At 40.2% G+C, this 23,133-nt stretch overlaps 1 protein-coding gene across 1 annotated transcript in view; it reads left to right on the top strand.

Annotated features, from left to right (window-relative positions):
* Nucleotides 1–23,133, top strand: part of BLMH (bleomycin hydrolase) — a 236,895-nt gene that overhangs the window by 32,708 nt on the left and 181,054 nt on the right. The window contains exon 4 of the mRNA XM_053706144.1: nt 12,927–13,068. Within this exon, the coding sequence (XP_053562119.1) occupies nt 12,927–13,068 (142 nt within the window). The remainder of the gene's footprint in view (nt 1–12,926; nt 13,069–23,133) is intronic.

Below are 23,133 nucleotides of genomic sequence, written 5' to 3'. Positions count from 1 at the left end.
TGACAGGCTGACCCCCCCCACCCCTTCAACCTCTGCAGCAATGCTGGCAGCACGCATACGTCTATTTCCCAAAGACGACCTTTGTATATGACGCTGAGCATGTGCACTCAACTTTGGTCGACCATGGCAAGGCCTGTTCTGAGTGGAACCTGTCCTGTGAAACCGCTGTATGGTCTTGCCCACCGTGCTGCAGCTCAGTTTCAGGGTCTTGGTAATCTTCTTATAGCCTTGGCCATCTTTATGTAGAGCAACAATTTTTTTTTTTCAGATCCTCAGAGTTATTTGCCATGAGGTGCCATGTTGAACTTCCAGTGACCAGTATGAGAGATTGTGAGAGCGATAACACCAAATTTAACACACCTGCTCCCCATACACACCTGAGACCTTGTAACACTAACGAGTCACATGACACCGGGGAGGGAAAATGGCTAATTGGACCCAATTTGGACATTACTCACTTTTGTTGTCAACGGTTTAGACATTAATGGCTGTGTGAGTTATTTTGAGGGGACAGCAAATTACACTGTTATACAGGCTGTGCACTCACTACTTTACATTGTAGCAAATTTCTTCTGTGTTGTCACATGAAAAGATATAATAAAATATTTACAAAAAAATGTGAGGGGTGTACTCACTTTTGTGAGATACTGTATGTGTGTGTATTTATATATATATATATATATATATATATATATATATATATATATATATATATATATATATATATATATATATATATATACGCGCGCACACACACACAAATAAAAATGAATTTAAAAAAATATTGCACACTTAAGTTATAAGGACATATATATATATATATATATATATATATATATATATATATATATATATATTCCATCTGAGGAAAGGGATACGGTCCCCGAAACGTCACAAATAAAGGCACGTTTTTTAAAAGTCCAGTGAGTGCAAGCCATTTGTCTATTTATATATATATATATATATATATATATATATATATATATATATATATATATATATATATATAAAATCAGTGACGTCAGAGGCTGGTGAGGCAGTGACTTGATACGCCTTTATTCTTTAGATATCCTTTGTTGAAGAAATAGCAATGCACATGGATGAGCCAATCACTTGAGGTATCTATGTGCAGCCACCAATCAGCAGCTACTGAGCATATTAAGATGATTTTCAACAAAGGATATCAAAAGAATGAAGAAAAATAGATATTAGATGTAAATTGGAACGTTATTTAAAATTGCATGCTCTTTCTAAATTATGAAAGAAAACATATGGGTTTCATGTCCCTTTAAATGGTGTCTTGGAAAACTGGTCAACTTAGTAAACATCTTTTTTTTTTTTTTTTTTTTTTTTTTTAAATATTTATTTATTGAATGCTGCCATGAAAACCATTTTACAATTTAGACATTTTACAAAGAAAAAACACAAAATCGAGTGAAAACAATATGTCTTTGACAATCCAAAATAAAATTGATGGATACAGTATTCAACCTACATAGATGACATAATATATATACCTCATTCATCCAAATTATCCATTTTGCAATAAAAGCGTACCAAAAATAAAATTAGATCTTCTTTAGACCTTGGCAGCACGTTTTATGCATGAAGTTAAAAGCAAAAAAAAGGAAAAAAGGAAAAAGGCGAGAAGGGGGAAAGAGAGAGAGAGAGAGAGAAAAAAAGAAAAAAAAAAAGAAGGGGGCTCCAACTCCTGCTCTCCTCCCCATCCCGCTGTCGTTCCCCATACCACTGGGATATCTATCATGACCATTCCCTTATCATACTTCTCATATCTATTTAGATTTGTCTACCTATGAGTAGAAACCCACTCGTGTGGGAAGTCGCCTAACAGTACCAAATCATAAAAACATTCAGAACTTAAGAATAGGTATAATATAGTCTTCTGTATATCTTCCGAAAATATCTTGATTATTGGTAACCATCCCAATAAAAAAAATTTGATTCCTCGTTCATTTGCCTCTCTGAGATGAAAAGATTCAAAAATTATCTGCATCTGAACCATTTTAATGAATACTGAAAAACCTGGCATTTTTTTGGACTTCCAGTTTTTTAAAATTAAGTATCTAACCAGTAATATAATTGTGTTTAAGATCTTATTTTGTAAAGCTGCTCCTTGACTGGAACGATCCGTTAGGAATAGAATGTCTTCTACATCTAAATAGATATTAGATTGATACAATCTATTTATCCAGAAGACAACCATCTTCCAAAATTGACCAATCCTGGGACATTGCCAGAACATATGTAAGATATCTGCACTTCTAAAACTACATCTTGGACAAAAGAAGTCCTGACCGGGATACAACTTAGTAAACATCTGATTTTTTTCTAAAAGGATTGTAACAGAAACTCTTGCCAGATAACAAACTGCTTGCTCTGATTATGAGATCTAGAAATCCATGCCCATTAAAATATGTTTAAAACATACTTTTTACTTTAATGCTGCAAATTATGCTTATAGATTCTTTCATTATTCAGTAAATATAAAAATGTCTTGATCCAGTGGCGGCTGGTGAAATTTAAGGATGGTGGGGCGCTTGACCCCACCCCTTTAAATAAAGCCACACCATCAGATGGCACTACCAATTAATTAATTAAATAAATAAATAAAAGGTAGACAGAAACACAGAAAAGCACTCAGGGGGAGAGGGAGAGAGAGACGGGGAGGGGGGGGAGAGACACAGAGGGTTAGAGAGAAAGCGAGAGAGAGGCACAATCACACACAGGGTGTTAGAGAGAGAGAGAGAAAGAGAGAGAGACACAATCACACACAGAGGGTTAGCGAGAGAGAAAGAGAGAGAGAGACACAATCACACACAGAGGGTTAGAGAGAGAGAAAGAGAAAGACACAATCACACACAGAGGGTTAGCGAAAGAGAAATAAAGAGAGCGAGAGACACAATCACACACAGAGGGTTAGAGAGAAAGAGAGAGAGACACAATCACATACAGAGGGTTAGAGAAAGAGAGACACAATCACACACAGAGGGTTAGAGAGAGAGAGAGAGAAAGAGAGAGAGACACAATCATACACAGAGGGTTAGAGATAGAGAGACACAATCACACACAGAGGGTTAGAGAGACACATAAGGAATGAGATAGTCAGAGGGGGAGGAAAAGAGACAAAATCACACAGAGAGGGTTAGAGAGAGAGAAAGAGAGAGACACAATCACACACAGAGGGTTAGAGAGAGAGAGAGAGACACAATCACACAGAGAGGGTTAGAGAGAGAAAGAGAGAGACACAATCACACACAGAGGGTTAAAGGGAGAGAGACACAATCACACACAGAGGGTTAGAGAGAGTGAGAGAGAGACACACAATCACACACAGAGGGTTAGAGAGAGAGAGAGAGACAATCACACAGAGAGGGTTAGAGAGTGAGAGAGAGACACACAATCACACACAGAGGGTTAGAGAGAGAGAGAGACACAATCACACACAGGGTTAGAGAGAGTGAGAGAGAGACTCACAAACACACACAGAGGGTTAGAGAGAGAGAAAGAGAGAGACACAATCACACAGAGAGGGTTAGAGAGAGAAAGAGAGAGACACAATCACACACAGAGGGTTAAAGGGAGAGAGACACAATCACACACATAGGGTTAGAGAGAAAGAGAGAGACACTATCACACACAGAGGGTTAGAGAGAGAGAGAAAGAGAGAGAGACACAATCACACACAGAGGGTTAGAGAGAGAGAGAAAGAGAGAGAGACACAATCACACACAGATGGTTAGAGAGAGAGAGAAAGAGAGAGAGAGAGACACAATCACACACAGAGGGTTAGAGGGAGAGAGAAAGAGAGAGAGAGAGACACAATCACACACATAGGGTTAGAGAGAAAGAGAGAGAGAGACAATCACACACAGAGGGTTAGAGAGAGAAAGAGAGAGACACACAATCACACACAGAGGGTTAGAGAGAGAAAGAGAGAGAGACACAATCACACACAGAGGGTTAGAGAAAGAGAGAGACACAATCACACACAGAGGGTTAGAGAGACACATAAGGAATGAGATAGTCAGAGGGGGAGGAAGAGAGACAGAGAGAGAAAGAGACCATGGGGGAGAACGACACATAAGGAGAGAGATGGATAGATAGAGAGAGACACACACAATCACACGCAAAGGGTTAGAGAGAGAGAGAAAGAGAGAGAGACACAATCACACGCAAAGGGTTAGAGAGAAAGAGAGAGAGACACAATCACACACACAGGGTTAGAGAGAGCGAGAAAGAGAGAGAGACACAATCACACACATAGGGTTAGAGAGAGTGAGAGAGAGACACACAATCACACACAGAGGGTTAGAGAGAGAGAAAGAGAGACACAATCGCACACAGAGGGTTAGAGAGAGAGAGAAAGAGAGAGAGACACAATCATACACAGACGGTTAGAGAGAGAGAGACACAATCACACACATAGGGTTAGAGAGAGAGAGAAAGAGAGAGAGACACAATCACACAGAGGGTTAGAGAGAGTGAGAGAGAGACACACAATGACACACAGAGGGTTAGAGAGAGAGACAAAATCACACACAGAGGGTTAGAGAAAGAGAGAAGACACAATCATACACAGAGGGTTAGAGAGAAAGAGAGACACAATCACACAGAGAGGGTTAGAGAGAAAGAGAGAGACACAATCACACACAGAGGGTTAGAGAGAGAGAGACACAATCACACACAGATGGTTAGAGAGAGAGAGACACAATCACACACAGAGGGTGAGAGAGAGAAAGAGAGAGAGACACAATCACACACAGAGGGTTAGAGAGAGAGAGAAAGAGAGAGAGACACAATCACACACAGAGGGTTATAGAGAAAGAGAGAGAGAGAGACACAATCACACACAGAGGGTTAGAGAGAAAGAGAGAGAGAGACAATCACACACAGAGGGTGAGAGAGAGAAAGAGAGAGAGAGACACAATCACACACAGAGGGTTAAAGGGAGAGAGACACAATCACACACAGAGAGTTATAGAGAAAGAGAGAGAGAGAGACAATCACACACAGAGAGAGAGAGAGAGACACACACAATCACACACAGAGGGAGAGAGAGAGAGAGACACAATCACACACATAGGGTTAGATAGAAAGAGAGAGAGACACAATCACACACAGAGGGTTAGAGAGAGAAAGAGAGAGACACAATCACACACAGAGGGTTAGAGAAAGAGAGAGACACAATCACACACAGAGGGTTAGAGAGACACATAAGGAATGAGATAGTAAGAGGGGGAGGAAGAGAGACAGAGAGAGAAAGAGACCATGGGGGAGAACGACACATAAGGAGAGAGATGGATAGATAGAGAGAGAGAGAGACACAATCACCCACAAAGGGTTAGAGAGAGAGAGAAAGAGAGACACAATCACACACAGAGGGTTAGAGAGAGAGAGAAAGAGAGACACAATCACACACACAGGGTTAGAGAGAGAGAAAGAGAGACACAATCACACACAGAGGGTTAGAGAGAGAGAGAAAGAGACACAATCACACACATAGGGTTAGAGAGAGTGAGAGAGAGACACACAATCACACACAGAGGGTTAGAGAGAGAGAAAGAGAGACACAATCACACACAGAGGGTGAGAGAAAGAGAGAGAGAGAGACACAATCATACACAGATGGTTAGAGAGAGAGAGAGAGAGACACAATCACACACATAGGGATAGAGAGAGAGAAAGAGAGAGAGACACAATCACACACAGAGGGTTAGAGAGAGTGAGAGAGAGACACACAATCACACACAGAGGGTTAGAGAGAGAGACACAATCACACACAGAGGGTTAGAGAGAGAGAAAGTGAGAGACACAATCACAGAGAGGGTTAGAGAGAAAGAGAGAGACACAATCACACACAGAGGGTTAAAGGGAGAGAGACACAATCACACACAGAGGGTTAGAGAGAAAGAGAGAGAGAGACACAATCACACACAGAGGGTTAGAGAGAGAGAGAGAGAAAGAGAGAGAGAGAGACACAATCACACACAGAGGGTTAAAGGGAGAGAGACACAATCACACGCAGAGGGTTAGAGAGAAAGAGAGAGAGAGACACAATCACACACAGAGGGTTAGAGAGAGAGAGAAAGAGAGAGAGACACAATCACACACAGAGGGTTAAAGGGAGAGAGAAATAGAGAGACACAATCACACACAGAGGGTTAGAGAGAGAGAGAGACACAATCACACACATAGGGTTAGAGAGAAAGAGAGAGAGAGACACAATCACACACAGAGGGTTAGAGAGAGAGAGACACAGTCACACACAGAGGGTTAGAGAGAGAGACACAATCACACACAGAGGGTTAGAGAAAGAGAGAGCGACACAATAACACACAGAGGGTTAGAGAGACACATAAGGAATGAGAGAGTCAGAGGGGGAGGAAGAGAGACAGAGAGAGAAAGAGACCATGGGGGAGAACGACACATAAGGAGAGAGAGAGAGAGAGAGACACAATCACACACATAGGGTTAGAGAGAGTGAGAGAGAGACACACAATCACACACAGAGGGTTAGAGAGAGAGAAAGAGAGACACAATCACACACAGAGGGTGAGAGAAAGAGAGAGAGAGAGACACAATCATACACAGATGGTTAGAGAGAGAGAGAGAGACACAATCACACACATAGGGATAGAGAGAGAGAAAGAGAGAGAGACACAATCACACACAGAGGGTTAGAGAGAGTGAGAGAGAGACACACAATCACACACAGAGGGTTAGAGAGAGAGACACAATCACACACAGAGGGTTAGAGAGAGAGAAAGTGAGAGACACAATCACAGAGAGGGTTAGAGAGAAAGAGAGAGACACAATCACACACAGAGGGTTAAAGGGAGAGAGACACAATCACACACAGAGGGTTAGAGAGAAAGAGAGAGAGAGACACAATCACACACAGAGGGTTAGAGAGAGAGAGAGAGAAAGAGAGAGAGAGAGACACAATCACACACAGAGGGTTAAAGGGAGAGAGACACAATCACACGCAGAGGGTTAGAGAGAAAGAGAGAGAGAGACACAATCACACACAGAGGGTTAGAGAGAGAGAGAAAGAGAGAGAGACACAATCACACACAGAGGGTTAAAGGGAGAGAGAAATAGAGAGACACAATCACACACAGAGGGTTAGAGAGAGAGAGAGACACAATCACACACATAGGGTTAGAGAGAAAGAGAGAGAGAGACACAATCACACACAGAGGGTTAGAGAGAGAGAGACACAGTCACACACAGAGGGTTAGAGAGAGAGACACAATCACACACAGAGGGTTAGAGAAAGAGAGAGCGACACAATAACACACAGAGGGTTAGAGAGACACATAAGGAATGAGAGAGTCAGAGGGGGAGGAAGAGAGACAGAGAGAGAAAGAGACCATGGGGGAGAACGAGACATAAGGAGAGAGATAGAGAGAGAGAGAGACACAATCACACACAGAGGGTTAAAGAGAGAGACACACAATCACACACAGAAGGTTAGAGAGAGAGAGAAAGAGAGAGACGCACAATCACACACAGAGGGTTAGAGAGAGAGAGAGAGAGAGACGCACAATCACACACAGAGGGTTAGAGAGAGAGAGAGAGACGCACAATCGCACACAGAGGGTTAGAGAGAGAGAGACAATCACACACAGAGGGTTAGAGAAAGAGAGAGAGACACAATCACACACAGAGGGTTAGAGAGAGAGAGAGAGACAATCACACACAGAGGGTTAGAGAGAGAGAGACACACACAATCACACAAAGAGGGTTAGAGAGAGAGAGAGACACAATCACACACAGGGGGTTAGAGAGAGAGAGACAATCACACACAGAAGTTTAGAGAAAGAGAGAGAGACACAATCACACACAGAGGGTTAGAGAGAGAGAGAGAGAGAGAGAGACACAATCACACACAGAGGGTTAGAGAGAGAAAGAGAGAGAGACAGACAATCACACACAGAGGTTTAGAGAAAGAGAGAGACACAATCACACACAGAGGGTTAGAGAGAGAGAGAAAGAGAGAGAGACAGACAATCACACACAGAGGTTTAGAGAAAGAGAGAGAGACACAATCACACACAGAGGGTTAGAGAGAGAGAGAAAGAGAGAGAGAGACGCAATCACACACAGAGGGTTAGAGAAAGAGAGAGACACAATCACACACAGAGAGTTAGAGAAAGAGAGAGACACAATCACACACAGAGGGTTAGAGAGAGAGAGTAAGAGAGAGACGCACAATCACACACAGAGGGTTAGAGAGAGAGAGAGAGACACACAATCACACACAGAGAGTTAGAGAAAGAGAGAGACACAATCACACACAGAGGGTTAGAGAGACACATAAGGGATGAGAGAGTCAGAGGGGGAGGAAGCGAGACAGAGAGAGAAAGAGACCATGGGGGAGAACGACACATAAGGAGAGAGATGGATAGAGAGAGAGAGACACACACACACACACAAGGGGGGGGGGGAGAGGGACCACTGCCTTTTAAGTAATAAAACAGCAGAGCTACAGAGAGTTCCGAAAATGAGACTATAAATTAGTGCTAAACAAGCTGCTAAGTGAGTGGGTGTAAATTTTGAGTAAACAAAATACAAAAACGATCATTAAACTGCTGTAAAAGAGTAAAAAAACAAAAAACACTAAACCACATTCATTAAATTATAATTTTCACTAACAGAATCCCTTTCAGTAAAATCTAAGGCTGCAGCACTTACTTTAATAAAATGTTGCTAAAACACTGCTCTCTCTGCATCTCTTCTCTTCCTGCTCTGTAAGGAAGTGACAGTGGAACATTCCACTGCACTTAGAGGGGCAGTACAGAACTCTCTTTTTCACTTTAGCAAAGCTTGCAGCTTCACAGGACAGCAACAAAATAAATTAAAGTTGTTTTTTTTCCGTTTTTGTTTTGTTTTATATGATTTAACATCCAGCCCCAACCCTAAATTCCACTTACTAATGCCTCTCACTGGATTGGGTCAGCCCAAATAGGACTGCCTCAAATAAGCAGCTAATGGGCCATGCAATGATCTTAACCACTTTCATCCAGTAGATGGCGCAGCATGTTGTGTAATGGTGGGCAGACCTGCTTGTGCCTCTCCATTGCACAACATGTAGCTGTGGGGGAAAAAAAATTGCAATTTTTTTTTTTAAAGCCAATAAAAATATGTTGAATATATATATAAATACAATAAATAATGTGTGTGTGTGTGTATGTATATGTACAGACATATAAACACATACATTTATAAGTATGCATATATATATAAGTGCATTGGAGCCCTTTGCAGTTAATTAGGGGAAAACGTCTAAAAACATATTTATGCAATATTCATATTTAATACAGGTTTTAACTTTGTATTTACTGTAAATATTTCACATTCCAATGTTCTGTACATAGAGAAATATGTTTTAAGTATTTATAAATGTATGTGTAGATATGTGTGTGTGTATATATACATAATTATATATATATATGTGTGTGTGAGTGTGTGTATGTGTATATATATATATATATATATATATATATATATGTGTGTGTGTGTGTATATATATATATATATATATATATATATGTGTGTGTGTATGTATGTGTATGTATATATATATATATATATATATATATATATATATATATATATATATATATATATATATATATATATATATATATATATATAAACTCCTTTCAGCAGCTCAATCCACCAGTGTCAACTGCCTGGGTGCAAATATCCACTCAAACAAATGCACTCACAGGACTTTTTTAGGGAATAACAGAGGTTAAGTTTAATGAAACGTTTTCGGGTATGCACTACCCTTCATCAGCATAACAGAAAGTGAGAAGTAACACACAACTTATAGGCAGACAAATCAAACAATAATTCTAACAAACCCACTCCAACCTGTGAAAAAAGCGCCAAAGTGAATAGCTGGAACGCACTCCTGCGTTCCACTGTTTCCTATCACCGGAAGGACTATTACGTCACTTCCGGTATCGCTGTTTTTAACCGGCTTCAATAAGGTAAATAAACTCTTAAGGTCCAAAATATAATACAGGTATACCCCGCTCATACAGCGGGTTAGGGACCGGAGCCCCGCTGTAAAGTGAAAACCGCCTTAAAGTGAAACAAGGCAGTTTTAGCTTTCTTTTCACTTGCCAGTGTGTTTAAAAACTTGAAAACATGTTTTAACTAACTTTTATTAGGGGTGCAATAGGGCTAAGTTTAGTTTAACACTAGCACAGCACAGTATTCAATTAGTATTCAAAAAATACTGTACCTGTAAAATAGTGACAATTACTGTAGTAAAATTTGCCAAATTATAGCACTGAGACACAGATTGCAGTGTAATGCTGCAAACAAAGTGAACTGCAGATAACAAAATGGTGCCAGTCACTTTTCTCACAAACTCACGATGATTACAACACTGTTTCATAATCCTTGGAGGTTGAACTTCAGCTCCACAAAGCGCTGTATTAGCTAATCGCTGTAAAGTGAAGTGCTGTAAAGTGAGGTATACCTGTATGTGCCAAACAGTGTAAAACAAGAAAACATGCTATATTATGACATAATATCATGCTTATAATACAAGCCTTAGTGATAGCCTGTATACTCATTCTCATAGTGCAAGTCTGGGTAACCATGCCAACGGAACCAAACATCCGGTTTCGTATTCCTTAGGCCAAAAAATTAATATGTGAAAAAAAAGATATCTTACATATAAGTGTATTAGGTGTATACACACATCAACACATTACATTCTTCTCATCTATATCTTAGCGTAACTTAGGTACCCATGGATGATATATTTGGGGCTTAAAGTGGTAACCATAGTAACCAAACCGCAGTATTACACTGCTTTGTTATTGATTGTATTTACCAAGCCACTCAAGGTGTCATAGCCTTTGGAAAGTTACTATGTGCCCTGGATTTCATAATCAACTAATGTTTGTACATTATAAATCCCTCTCTTATCATCCCATCATATTACTTAAAAAAAATAAAGTTAATGCCTTTTATACAATAATTGCAACAACTAAAGTATATGTAAATATAACACTTATGGACTTCACTATGTGTTGGATCACATAAAAATTGTATCCTTAAAGAACCACTATAAGCTTTTATAAGTGGTCCTAGTTCTCAGAAAGAAGGGTAGGGAGTTACAAATAGTATAATGCCTCTTCTCATATTTACAAGTGTATTGGTTATTATTGGAAAAAATCTGTAATTTAACTGATGCACTTAAATGTTACCAATTAATAGCGATAACAAACTGACCAAGTGCATTATTATGTGACCCCTGTTTATATATACGTCTATGTACCCACACTGCCAGATGCAGAGACCTAAGATACTAAGACCTGAACAAATTATCATAGATCCAAAATATAGGATATACATACATATACATGCAAAAGTCCGTATTTGCTTAGACACTGATAGCACAAACTAGATACATGTCTAGGTGGATGGTTGAGTGACCCCCAAGTAGCGCGGACTTGTCCACACCCCCCGGGGCATCCGCTGTCCCAGGGGTTGCGGGCCACCGGAATTGGGAACAATCCAGAACTCCATACTGTGAAGCCTCCAGACTGAACCCCCGGTACGTCTCATCACCACGGGCTAGCACCCCAAGTACGTATCGCACCCACATGTTCTAGATCAAAAGCTTAAAGTCCGGTGTCGAATTGGGACTACCAGGATGTATTCTGCCAAGTCTGTATATCCATTGGGCTTCACAAAATAATAACAATTTATTTCTATCTCCGCCTCTGTCTGGCATTGGTACATGGTCGATTAGGATATATCTGATTGAAGATACCCCATGGCGCATCCTAGCTCAGTGCCTTGCCACCGGCTGGTCTGAGTCTCCTTTTTCCAGAGCTACACCAATGGCTCTCCTATGGTTTGCCATGCGTTCTCTAAGTCTCCCACTCGTTTTCCCAACGTAGGCACTTGAACATGGGCACAGTAATAAATATACCACATGCGTGGTAGTGCATGTCAGTGAATAGCGAATGGTATACTTTTTATTAGAGTGGGGATGGTGGAAGGTCTTGGTGTTGATAAGTCCATTACATGTAGTGCAGCCCAGGCAGCGGTATGAGCCCTTTATATTTATCCGGCTATGTTTCTGATAGCTGGATTTTGGATCAGTTCTGACCAATAGGTCCCTTAAGTTGGTACCCCTCCGATATCCGATCATGGGTGCCAGGTTCTTAGCAAATTGCAGTTTTGAGTCTGACGCAACAATTGGCCAATGGGTCCTCCGTATGTGTCCTGCGTTTGCAGTAGTGGGTGCAAATGTAGTGGCCATAATCGGTTTACCCCCAGTGGTTCTCCGTGGCTTTTCTACAATCAATTCCTCCTGTGACAGTGTAGATACCTCTTGTAAGATGTCTCAAATTTGTTGTGGTTTATAGCACCTCTGGAGGAACTTGTCCCCAACTCCAGACAGCTCGGAAATCCCCGTTTCCCTATTTGAGTTATTTCTTATAGTTCTGATCATCTGTGATCTAACAATTCCCTTTAAAAGCGCCGGGGGATGACAACTTTCTGCTCTCAACAGCAAATTTCTATCTGTTGGCTTGCTGTACAATGTTGTGCCTATTTTGTTACCCTCAATTGAAATGTTTAGATCTATATATATATATATACTTGCTGCATTATGTGTCGTTTCGGCGATCTCACTCACTTAGTCTGAAGGGGTGAGATCCCTGAAACATCATGTATTGGAATTTCTGTGCCAATAAAGCACTTTTTTCACTAAATCCAGTGAGTGCATGCTGTATAGGGATCTATATATTATATACTATATGATAATACAATTAAATCTTAGTAATGGAAAATTCTACCCAACATTTTCAATATTTTAAGTCATTTTTTTAATTTTATTTATTTTTAACTCTTTTTAACTCTTTCAGGTGGAACGTTGCTATTACTTCCTTAATGCCTTTGTTGAAACTGCTCAGGAGAAGGATCCTATTGATGGGCGGCTCGTACAATTCTTGCTTTCAAATCCTTGCTGTGATGGAGGCCAATGGGATATGTTGGTCAACCTTATTGGTAAGGAATAAAGCCCCTGCATGATTATCTGTACAGGAGTATGTAGTATATTAAAAACAGAAAGTGCTACAAAATAAACATCATATTCTAGGTTTAAAAATACAGTAAAATGTATAAAGTGAGAGATAAAATTACTATTAATAAACAAAAGTATTGGAGCAGCACTGGTAACCGTTTAAAAAAGACTTTTATTCTTCCAATAACAATAAAACTAGTATGAAGGGGCAGCACAGCATTGCTTAAAGGAAATGTAACAGCTAAAATTACTTTTGTCCATGGGCTAGCAAATATACAAAACAAAAATATTAATTTTACAAGAAAAAATTAAAGAATACTTGCCCAGTCTAAAGATTTAGAAAATATCTTCAAACTCCTGATTAAGGTCTTGCCAGACTAAACAGTAACACAACGCGTTTCATGGACATGCCTTTTCATCAGAAGTAGGTACAATAGGCCCTGGAGAAAGCAAGTGTGGTTATCATGTTTCCATCCTAGTGAGAAAGCGACCAAGCGAGTGTGGTTATCTTGTCTCCATCCTAGTGAGAAAGCGAGTGTGTTCTTATCTTGTTTCCAAGATATCAGGGACCTCTTCCTTTTTTTTTGTCTGCTTTATATGTCTTTCTTTCTTTTTTTACTTTAAATAAAATTAACCTTATGTTATTCAATTCAAGCACCAAATATATAATGCTCTTGTAACAAGTATTAAAAGGCTTTAAACATAGTCCTTCACAGTAGAATAAACTACAACCTACTTTGCTCTTTCTTTAAAGGGATAGTCAACACCAGAATTTTTGTTTTTAAAAGATAGATAATCTCTTATTTACCCATTCCCTAGTTTTGCATAACCAACACAGTTATAATAATACACATTTTACCTCTGTAATTACCTTGTATCTAAGCTTCTGCAGACTGCCCTCTTTATTTCAATTCTTTTGACAGACTTGCATTTTAGCCAATCAGTGCTCGCTCCTGGGTAAATTCACGTGCATGAGCTCAATGTTATCTAAATGAAACACATGAACTAACGCCCTCTAGTGGTCAAAATGGATTCAGCTTAGTGGCGGCCTTCAAGGTCTAAGAAATTAGCACATGAACCTCCTAGGTTTAGCTTTCAACTAAGAATACCAAAAGAACAAAGCAAAATTGGGGATAAAAGTAAATTGGAAAGTTGTTTAAAATGACATTCCCTATTTGAATCATGAGAGGTTTTTTTTGGACTTGACTGTCCCTTTAAAGTGTTCTATACTGGGATACACCTATACTTCTTGATAATAAGGTCAGACTTTTCACATGGACTAATAGGCTAGAATCACTATCCAAGTCATTTTTATAAACCTTTTTCAGAATACTTGGGAGTCAGTACTTCCTTTTATATTCTTGCACCCCTTTATACTCCCTAATTGCTTTTGACTCCGTAAAAACGAAAGCACATGCTAACTGTCACTTGTAGCGGTTCTTCCTTGAAACTTGCAATCTAGCGTTATAATATTTTAATATTACCAACTTGTTATAGCTGCAACCAGTGTAAATTATACAAACAGCTCTCTTTCCTCCCCCAGCCCACAATTGTCCCTGCCATCTTAAGTACTGGCAGATAGTCTGCCAGTACTAAAATAAAAGGTATATTTAAAAAAAAATTACAAAAAATTGTATAGCATATTTACATATGCTGCTGTGTAGGATCCCCCCTTAGCCCCCAACCTCCCTGATCCCCCCCAAACAGCTCTCTAACCCTCCCCCTCTACCTTACTGGGAGCCATCTTGGGTACTGGCAGCTGTCTGCCAGTACCCAGTTTAGAAAAAAATGCCTATTTTTTTTATTTTTTTTCTGTAGTGTAGCTTCCCCTCCCAGATCCCTTACAATTAACATTGTCTGCTGTTCTCCGTAGTATAGCGGTTCCCACCCGCTCCCTCCCCGTGCACACGCCCTCCCGCCACTCCCCGTGCACGCGCGCACGCCCGTGCGCACTCCCAACAACCCCGATCCCGCCCCCCTCTCTCTTCAATCTTCCATCGATGGCCGCCCACCCGCCTTCCACGTCGGCTCCCACCCTGCATCGGATGGGGGAAAAATGTTATTGCAGGATGCCTTGATATCGAGGCATCACTGCAATAACTGTAAAGCGGCTGGAAGCAATCAGGATCGCTTCCAGCCGCTTTAATCCCCAAAGTCGTACAGGGTACGTCGCTGGTCTTTAAAGACCAGGTTGTGTGCGACGTACCCTGTACGACTCGTGTCGTTAAGGGGTTAAAGGGACATGAAACCTTAAAAAATTATTTCATGATACAGATAGAGCATGCACTTTTAAACATCTTTCCATTTTACTTCTATTATATCATTTGCATTGTTCTCTTGGTATACTTTGTTGAAAATCATACCAAGGTAGGCTCAGAAGCAGCAATGCACTACTGGGAGCTAGCAGCTGATTGGTGGCTGTACATATATATGCTTTTTCTCATTGACTCACCTGCTGTGCATTACTGCTCATTAAAAAAAGGATACCAAGAGAATGAAGCGAATTCGATAAAGAAGTAAATTTGAAAGTTATTTCAAATTTTAAGCTTTGTTTGAATTATGAAAGAAAAATTTCCTTTTAACGAAGACTATAGTGTAGAATTGATATTATCTCCTGCACGTTTTCATAGCATTTTGTAGATATAACATGGTTTGTGAGCTAGGATAACGATCATTATGTGTTGTCAGCTCCTAATTTAAATCTATTCATTAATGCATTGATTTTTGCAGCAGATCGTATATGAACATCTGCTAAGGAATAGAGCTGTTATTTAGAAGAAAAAAGTTTTAAAAAAATGTACCGCAATTTTTTAGCAGTGGTATAAGTTTTGCATTTATATCACAATCAAATAACTATTATTTAATGACAATGTCCAGTTAAGGTGTCACTAAAAAAATGAAACCTCCCTACAACGGCCACATTGATAACCCAGCTTTAGACTCCAATGACAATAAGCACTATCGCATACACCATATTGATATCATTATATGATGGCATATTGCTGACATCTATATATTTACATCAGGGGTATAAAGCTGGGGGCCACTGGTCAAGTGTTGGTCTCTCATGGGGGCCACTTGAACTGAGTAAGTGCTCTGGAACTGGATATACTAAGAACTGGAAGTGACATTTACCTAAGTAGTGGTGCATGGTGTGAGTTGTAGCCAACAATAGACATACACACTTGTCTATATCTTGTGAGCGTCAAGGGAAGTGATCATTGTGGAACTGTATAACAAAGTAAAAAGTGACATTTATCAGTGCATGGTGGAAGTCTACATTGGACACTTGTCTTTATATTTATTTTAAAAGTGCCTATATAGAACATCAACTAGTTAAAGCTCTTAGAACCCTAAACAAAAAATAAATAAAATGACAGCCCAAGGGAGTGCCAGATGAAACTATCGTGAGGGCCGCATATGGCCCTGGGGCCAGTACTTTGAGACCCCTGATTGATTTCAGATTAATTCAGAAAGATGAACTTTTAACAGAAAATAAGGATATTATTTTTGTATTTTTTTTTAAATATGTTTTTAATTTCTGTTATTTGTAAACATTTAAAGGGACAGTCTAGTATAAATTGAACTTTCATTATTCAGATATGACTTAATTTTAATCAACTTTCCAAATTACTTTTATCATCAAATTTGCTTTTTTCTCTTGGTATTCTTAGTTTAAAGGGACAGTCAACACCAGAATTTTTGTTGTTTAAAAAGATAGATAATCCCTTTATTACCCATTCCCCAGTTTTGCATAACCAACACTGTTATATTAATACACTTTTTACTGCTGTGACTATCTTGTATCTAAGCATCTTCTGACCACCTCTAATCACATGACTTTTAGTTATTTTGCATATAGTTGCATTTTAGCCAATTAGTGCAGTGTCTGCCACAATCCACAGGCGTGCTCACAATGTAATCTATATGGTTTACTTGAACTACTCTCCCCTGTTGTGAAAAGCAAATACAAAAGCATGTGATTAGAGGCGGCCTTCAAGGGCTTAGAAATTATCATATGTGCCTTCCTAGGTTTGCTCTCAACTAGAATACCAAGAGAACACAACAAAATTGTTGATAAAAGTAAATTGGAAAGTTGTTTAAAATCACATGCCCTATTTGAAAAATAAAAGTTTTTTTTGGACTTGACTGTCCCTTTAAACTAAACCTAGGTAGGCTCATATGTTAATTTCTAAGCCTTTGAGGGCTGCCTCTTATCACATCACATGCTTTTTAAATTTCTTTTCAACACAAAGAGACAGTACACATGGGCCATATAGATAACACTGTGTTCAGGCACAGAAAGTTATTTAAGATTTAGCACAACACAATGCTAAATTTAAGACAATAGATAATACAATCAGTCATGTGATCAGGCGGCTGGAAGAAGGTTCCTAGATACAAGGTAATCACGAAGGTAAAAAGTATATTAATATAACTGTGTTGGTTATGCAAAACTGGGGAATGGGTAATAAAGTGATTATCTATCTTTTAAAACAATAACAATTCTATGGTAGAATGTCCCTTTAAATCAAAATCAGAACTGTACTTGTAATAATTCCAACACATATTCAGCTTGGTCATTAGGTTTTTAGGCTGCTGAGTTAGATTTCTTAGCTATTTAGATGTAGTAGTATTTCTTTCTTCTACTAGATACGACGAGTCCACGGATTCATCCTTCTGGGATATTATCCTCCTGCTAACAGGAAGTAGCAAAGAGCACCACAGCAGAGCTGTCTATATAGCTGCTCCCTTGACTCCACCCCCCAGTCATTCTCTTTGACTATACTAAGTTATAGGAAGAGGTAAAGTGAAAGAGGTGATAAAATGATAGTTTTTATTTTCTTCAAGCAAGACTTTTTTATTTTAAATGGTACCGGTGTGTACTATTTATTTTCTCCGGCAGTAGATGCATGAAGATTTCTGCCTGGAGACTGATGATCTTAGCAGTTTGTCACTAAGATCCAGAGTAGTTCCCACAGAATGGCTGAGGAGTACTTGAGAAGCTTCAGTGTGAGGAATGTTTTTCATGCTGCAAGCATTGAGGTATGTTCAGTCATTTTTTTCTGGAGAGACTGTGGTATTTCAGAACTGGCTGACATAGTTCCCTTAGGGGAAGGGGTAAGCAGTAATCCTACATGTAAAGAAGGGGTATTACTGGAACCTGTTTATTATGAACTGACACTGTTATATAATGTTTTGTGGGCAAAACGTTTTCATGTTTTTTGAGGATAGTAAACGTTTTTATGTACAAACGTTTTTTTGTGATGATGACACTATAAGGGTTCACATGGCTTTCATTTATTTTTGGGTTATATGAAAACCCACATGGCTAGTTTGTTAGACTGCTTTGCTGCGGTTCCCATTAGGCATGAGAGACATCGATATTGATGGGCGGGGCCTATTTTTGCGCCTCAGATGCGCAGTTGAATTGATTCTGAAGACAGCAAGCTCCAGCTCCGGTGGGCCTAGGCTGCAGATTTAGACAAAAAAACGAACAATAGTTGTCTTACAGACCCCTGAGGGCAGGTAGGCGCCACAGCAGAGCTGTGGCGAGGTGCAGGGGGTTGATTTATTACTTTAATAAACGTTTTGAAGTAACGTTTTTTCTATAAAGAGTTAATCTTCCTTACTTGTGGTGCAATCTTAACTGACAAGATTATACACATATATGCAAAAATTGTGATATTTATTACATTTTAAGTCTGTTTTGGAAAACTTGTATGCTTTTTTACTCTTAAAGGCGCAGTACCGTTTTTTTCAGATTGTTTTTTCACTAAATAAAGTGTTATCAAGACTTTTTGTGGTTATTACTAGCCTGTTCAGCATGTCTGACATTGAGGAAAGTCAATGTTCTATGTGTTTAGAAGCCATTGTGGAACCCCCACTTAAGATGTGTCCCTCATGTACTGAAAGGACCCTACATTGCAAAGAACATATTTTAAGTGATAAAAGTATGTCTAGGGATGATTCTCAGTCTGAAGAGAATCAGGTTATGCCATCCAATTCTCCTCAAGTGTCACAACCTTTAACGCCCACTAAAGCGACGCCAAGTACAGCTAGTGGGTCTAATTCTCTTACTCTGCAAGATATGGCTGGAGTTATGTCTACTACCCTTACAGAGGTATTGTCTAAACTGCCAGGTTTACAGGGTAATCGCAGTAGGTCCGGTACTTTATTGGCCATCTCTGATGTACCCTCACAGTGCTCTGATTTGGGGGTAGGGGATTTGCTGTCTGAGGGAGAGCTTTCAGTTTCAGGAAAGATGTTCCCTCTAACAGACTCAGATGTAACGGCCTTTAAGTTTAAGCTTGAACACCTCTGCTTGTTACTCCGGGAGGTTTTAGCGACTCTGGATGATTGTGACCCTATTATAATACCACCAGAGAAAGTGTGTAAAATGGATATATATCTAGAGGTCCCTACTTACACTAATGTTTTTCCAGTTCCTAGAAGGATTTCGGAAATTGTTACTAAGGAATGGGATAGACCAGGCATTCCGTTTTCTCCCCCTCCTACTTTTAAGAAAATGTTTCCCATATCTGACACCATTCAGGATTCCTTGCAGACGGTCCCTAAGGTGGAGGGAGCTATTTCTACCTTGGCTAAGCGTACAACTATACCTATTGAGGGCAGTTGTGCTTTTAAAGATCCTATGGATAAAAAATTAGAGGGTCTGTTAAAGAAATTGTTTATTCATCAGGGTTTTCTTCTACAACCTATAGCGTGCATTGTTCCTGTAACTACTGCAGCAGCTTTTTGGTTTGAGGCTCTAGAGGAGTCTCTTAAGGTTGAGACCCCATTAGATGATATTTTGGATAGAATTAAGGCTCTCAAGCTAGCTAATTCTTTTATTACAGATGCCGCTTTTCAAATGGCTAAATTAGCGGCAAAGAATGCAGGCTTTGCCATTTTAGCGTGTAGAGCGTTATGGCTTAAGTCTTGGTCTGCTGATGTGTCATCAAAATCTAAGCTGTTAGCTATTCCTTTCAAAGGTAAGACCCTATTCGGGCCTGAACTGAAGGAGATCATTTCCGACATTACTGGAGGTAAAGGCAATCTGTCCCGTTCCAAAACTAGAACAGGGGCAGGGGTTTTACTCAAATCTGTTCGGGGTTCCCAAAAAAGAGGGAACCTTCAGACCGATTTTAGATCTCAAATGCCTAAACAAATTTCTCAGAGTCCCATCATTCAAGATGGAGACCATTCGAACTATTTTACCAATGATCCAGGAGGGTCAATATATGACTACCGTGGACTTAAAGGATGCGTATCTTCACATTCCTATACACAGAGATCATCACCAGTTTCTCAGGTTCGCCTTCCTGGACAAACACTACCAGTTTGTGGCCCTTCCTTTCAAGTTGGCCACAGTTCCCAGAATCTTCACAAAGGTGCTAGGGTCCCTTCTGGTGGTCCTAAGGCCGCGGGGCATAGCAGTGGTGCCCTATGGACGATATTTTGATTCAGGCATCAACTTACCAGCTAACCAAATCTCACACGGACATTGTGTTGGCTTTTCTTAGAACTCATGGGTGGAAGGTGAATATACAAAAGAGTTCACTAGTTCCACTGACAAGAGTTCCATTCCTAGGAACTCTGATAGACTTGGTAGACATGAAAATATTTCTGACGGAGGTCAGAAAGTCAAAGATCTTAACTACTTGCCGGACACTTCAGTCCACTCCTCGGCCATCAGTGGCGCAGTGTATGGAGGTCATCGGATTAATGGTAGCGGCAATGGACATCGTTCCGTTTGCTCGCTTACATCTCAGACCACTGCAGCTGTGCATGCTCAGACAGTGGAATGGGGATTATGCGGATTTATCTCCTCAGATAAATCTGGATCTAGAAACCAGAGACTCTCTTCTTTGGTGGTTGTCGCAGGATCATCTGTCCCAGGGAATGTGCTTCCGCAGACCAGCATGGGTCATAGTGACGACAGATGCCAGCCTCTTGGCCTGGGGTGCAGTCTGGAATTCCCTGAAGGCTCAGGCTGTTTGGACTCAGGAGGAGTCCCTACTTCCAATCAATATTCTGGAACTGAGGGCAATATTCAACGTGCTTCAAGCGTGGCCTCAGCTGGCCTCGGCCAAATTCATACGATTTCAGTCGGACAATATCACGACTGTAGCATATATCAATCATCAAGGGGGAACAAAGAGTTCTCTAGCAATGATGGAAGTTTCCAAGATAATTCGATGGGCAGAGACTTACTCGTGCCATCTATCAGCAATCTATATCCCAGGAGTAGAGAACTGGGAAGCGGATTTTCTAAGTCGCCAGACTTTTCATCCGGGGGAGTGGGAGCTCCATCCGGAGGTGTTTGCGGCATTGATTCGTCAATGGGGCACACCGGAATTGGATCTGATGGCATCTTGTCAGAATGCCAAACTTCCTTGTTACGGGTCCAGATCAAGGGATCCCCAAGCAGTACTGATAGATGCTCTAGCAGTACCTTGGTTGTTTAACCTGGCTTATGTGTTTCCTCCTTTTCCTCTCCTGCCTCGTCTGATTGCCAGAATCAAACATGAGAGGGCTTCGGTAATCTTGATAGCACCTGCGTGGCCACGCAGGACTTGGTATGCAGATCTAGTGGAAATGTCATCTCTGCCACCATGGAAACTGCCACTGAGACAGGAACTTCTCATTCAAGGTCCATTCCAACATCAAAAAATTCTCTGCAGCTGACTGCCTGGAGATTGAACGCTTGATTTTATCTAAGCTGGGATTCTCTGAGTCGGTCATTGATACCTTGATTCAGGCTCGGAAGCCTGTCACTAGGAAAATTTACTGTAAGATATGGCGTAAATATCTTTATTGGTGCGAATCCAAGGGCTACTCATGGAGTAGGGTTCGGATTCCTAGGATTTTGTCCTTTCTCCAAGAAGGATTGGAGAAGGGATTATCGGCTAGTTCCTTAAAGGGACAAATTTCTGCTTTGTCAATTTTACTACACAAGCGTCTGGCGGATGTCCCAGACGTTCAGTCTTTTTGTCAGGCTTTAGTCAGAATCAAGCCTGTGTTTAAAACTTTTGCTCTGCCATGGAGTTTGAATTTAGTTCTAAATGTTCTTCAAGGGGTTCCGTTTGAACCCATGCATTCCATAGATATTAAGCTTTTATCTTGGAAAGTTTTGTTTTTAGTTGCTATCTCTTCTGCTCGAAGAGTTTCTGAGCTTTCTGCGTTACAATGCGACTCGCCTTATCTTATATTCCATTCTGATAAGGTGGTTTTGCGTACTAAACCTGGATTCCTTCCTAAGATTGTTTCAAATAAGAATATTAATCAGGAAATTGTTGTTCCTTCTCTGTGTCCTAATCCTTCTTCTAAGAAGGAGCGTCTGTTACATAACTTGGACGTGGTTCGTGCCTTGAAGTTTTACTTACAAGCGACCAAGGATTTCCGTCAAACATCTTCTCTCTTTGTTGTTTATTCTGGAAAGCATAGTAGTCAAAAAGCTACGGCTACCTCTCTTTCTTTTTGGCTGAAAAGCATCATCTGTTTGGCATACGAGACTGCTGGACAGCAGCCTCCTGAAAAAATTACAGCTCATTCTACTAGAGCGGTGGCTTCCACATGGGCTTTTAAAAACGATGCTTCTGTTGAACAGATTTGTAAGGCTGCGACTTGGTCCTCCCTTCATACCTTTTCCAAATTTTACAAATGTGATACTTTTGCTTTTTCTGAGGCTATTTTTGGGAGAAAAGTTCTTCACGCAGTGGTGCCTTCCGTTTAGGTATCTATCTTGTCCCTCCCGTTCATCCGTGTGCTATTGCTTTGGTATTGTATCCCACAAGTAAGGATGAATCCGTGGACTCTTCGTATCTAGTAGAAGAAAAGGAAATTTATGCTTACCTGATAAATTGATTTCTTCTACGATACGACGAGTCCACGGCCCTCCCTGTCATATTAGACAGATTATATTTTTGTTTTCAAACTTCAGTCACTTCTGCACCTTTTTTAGTTTCTCCTTTTTCTTCCTATACCTTCGGTCGAATGGGGGGTGGAGTCAAGGGAGGAGCTATATAGACAGCTCTGCTGTGGTG

Source organism: Bombina bombina, chromosome 3 (assembly GCF_027579735.1).
Source record: "Bombina bombina isolate aBomBom1 chromosome 3, aBomBom1.pri, whole genome shotgun sequence".
NCBI lineage: Eukaryota > Metazoa > Chordata > Amphibia > Anura > Bombinatoridae > Bombina > Bombina bombina.
Note: the sequence above shows the minus strand (reverse complement) of the source record. Positions and strands in the feature narration are given on the sequence as shown.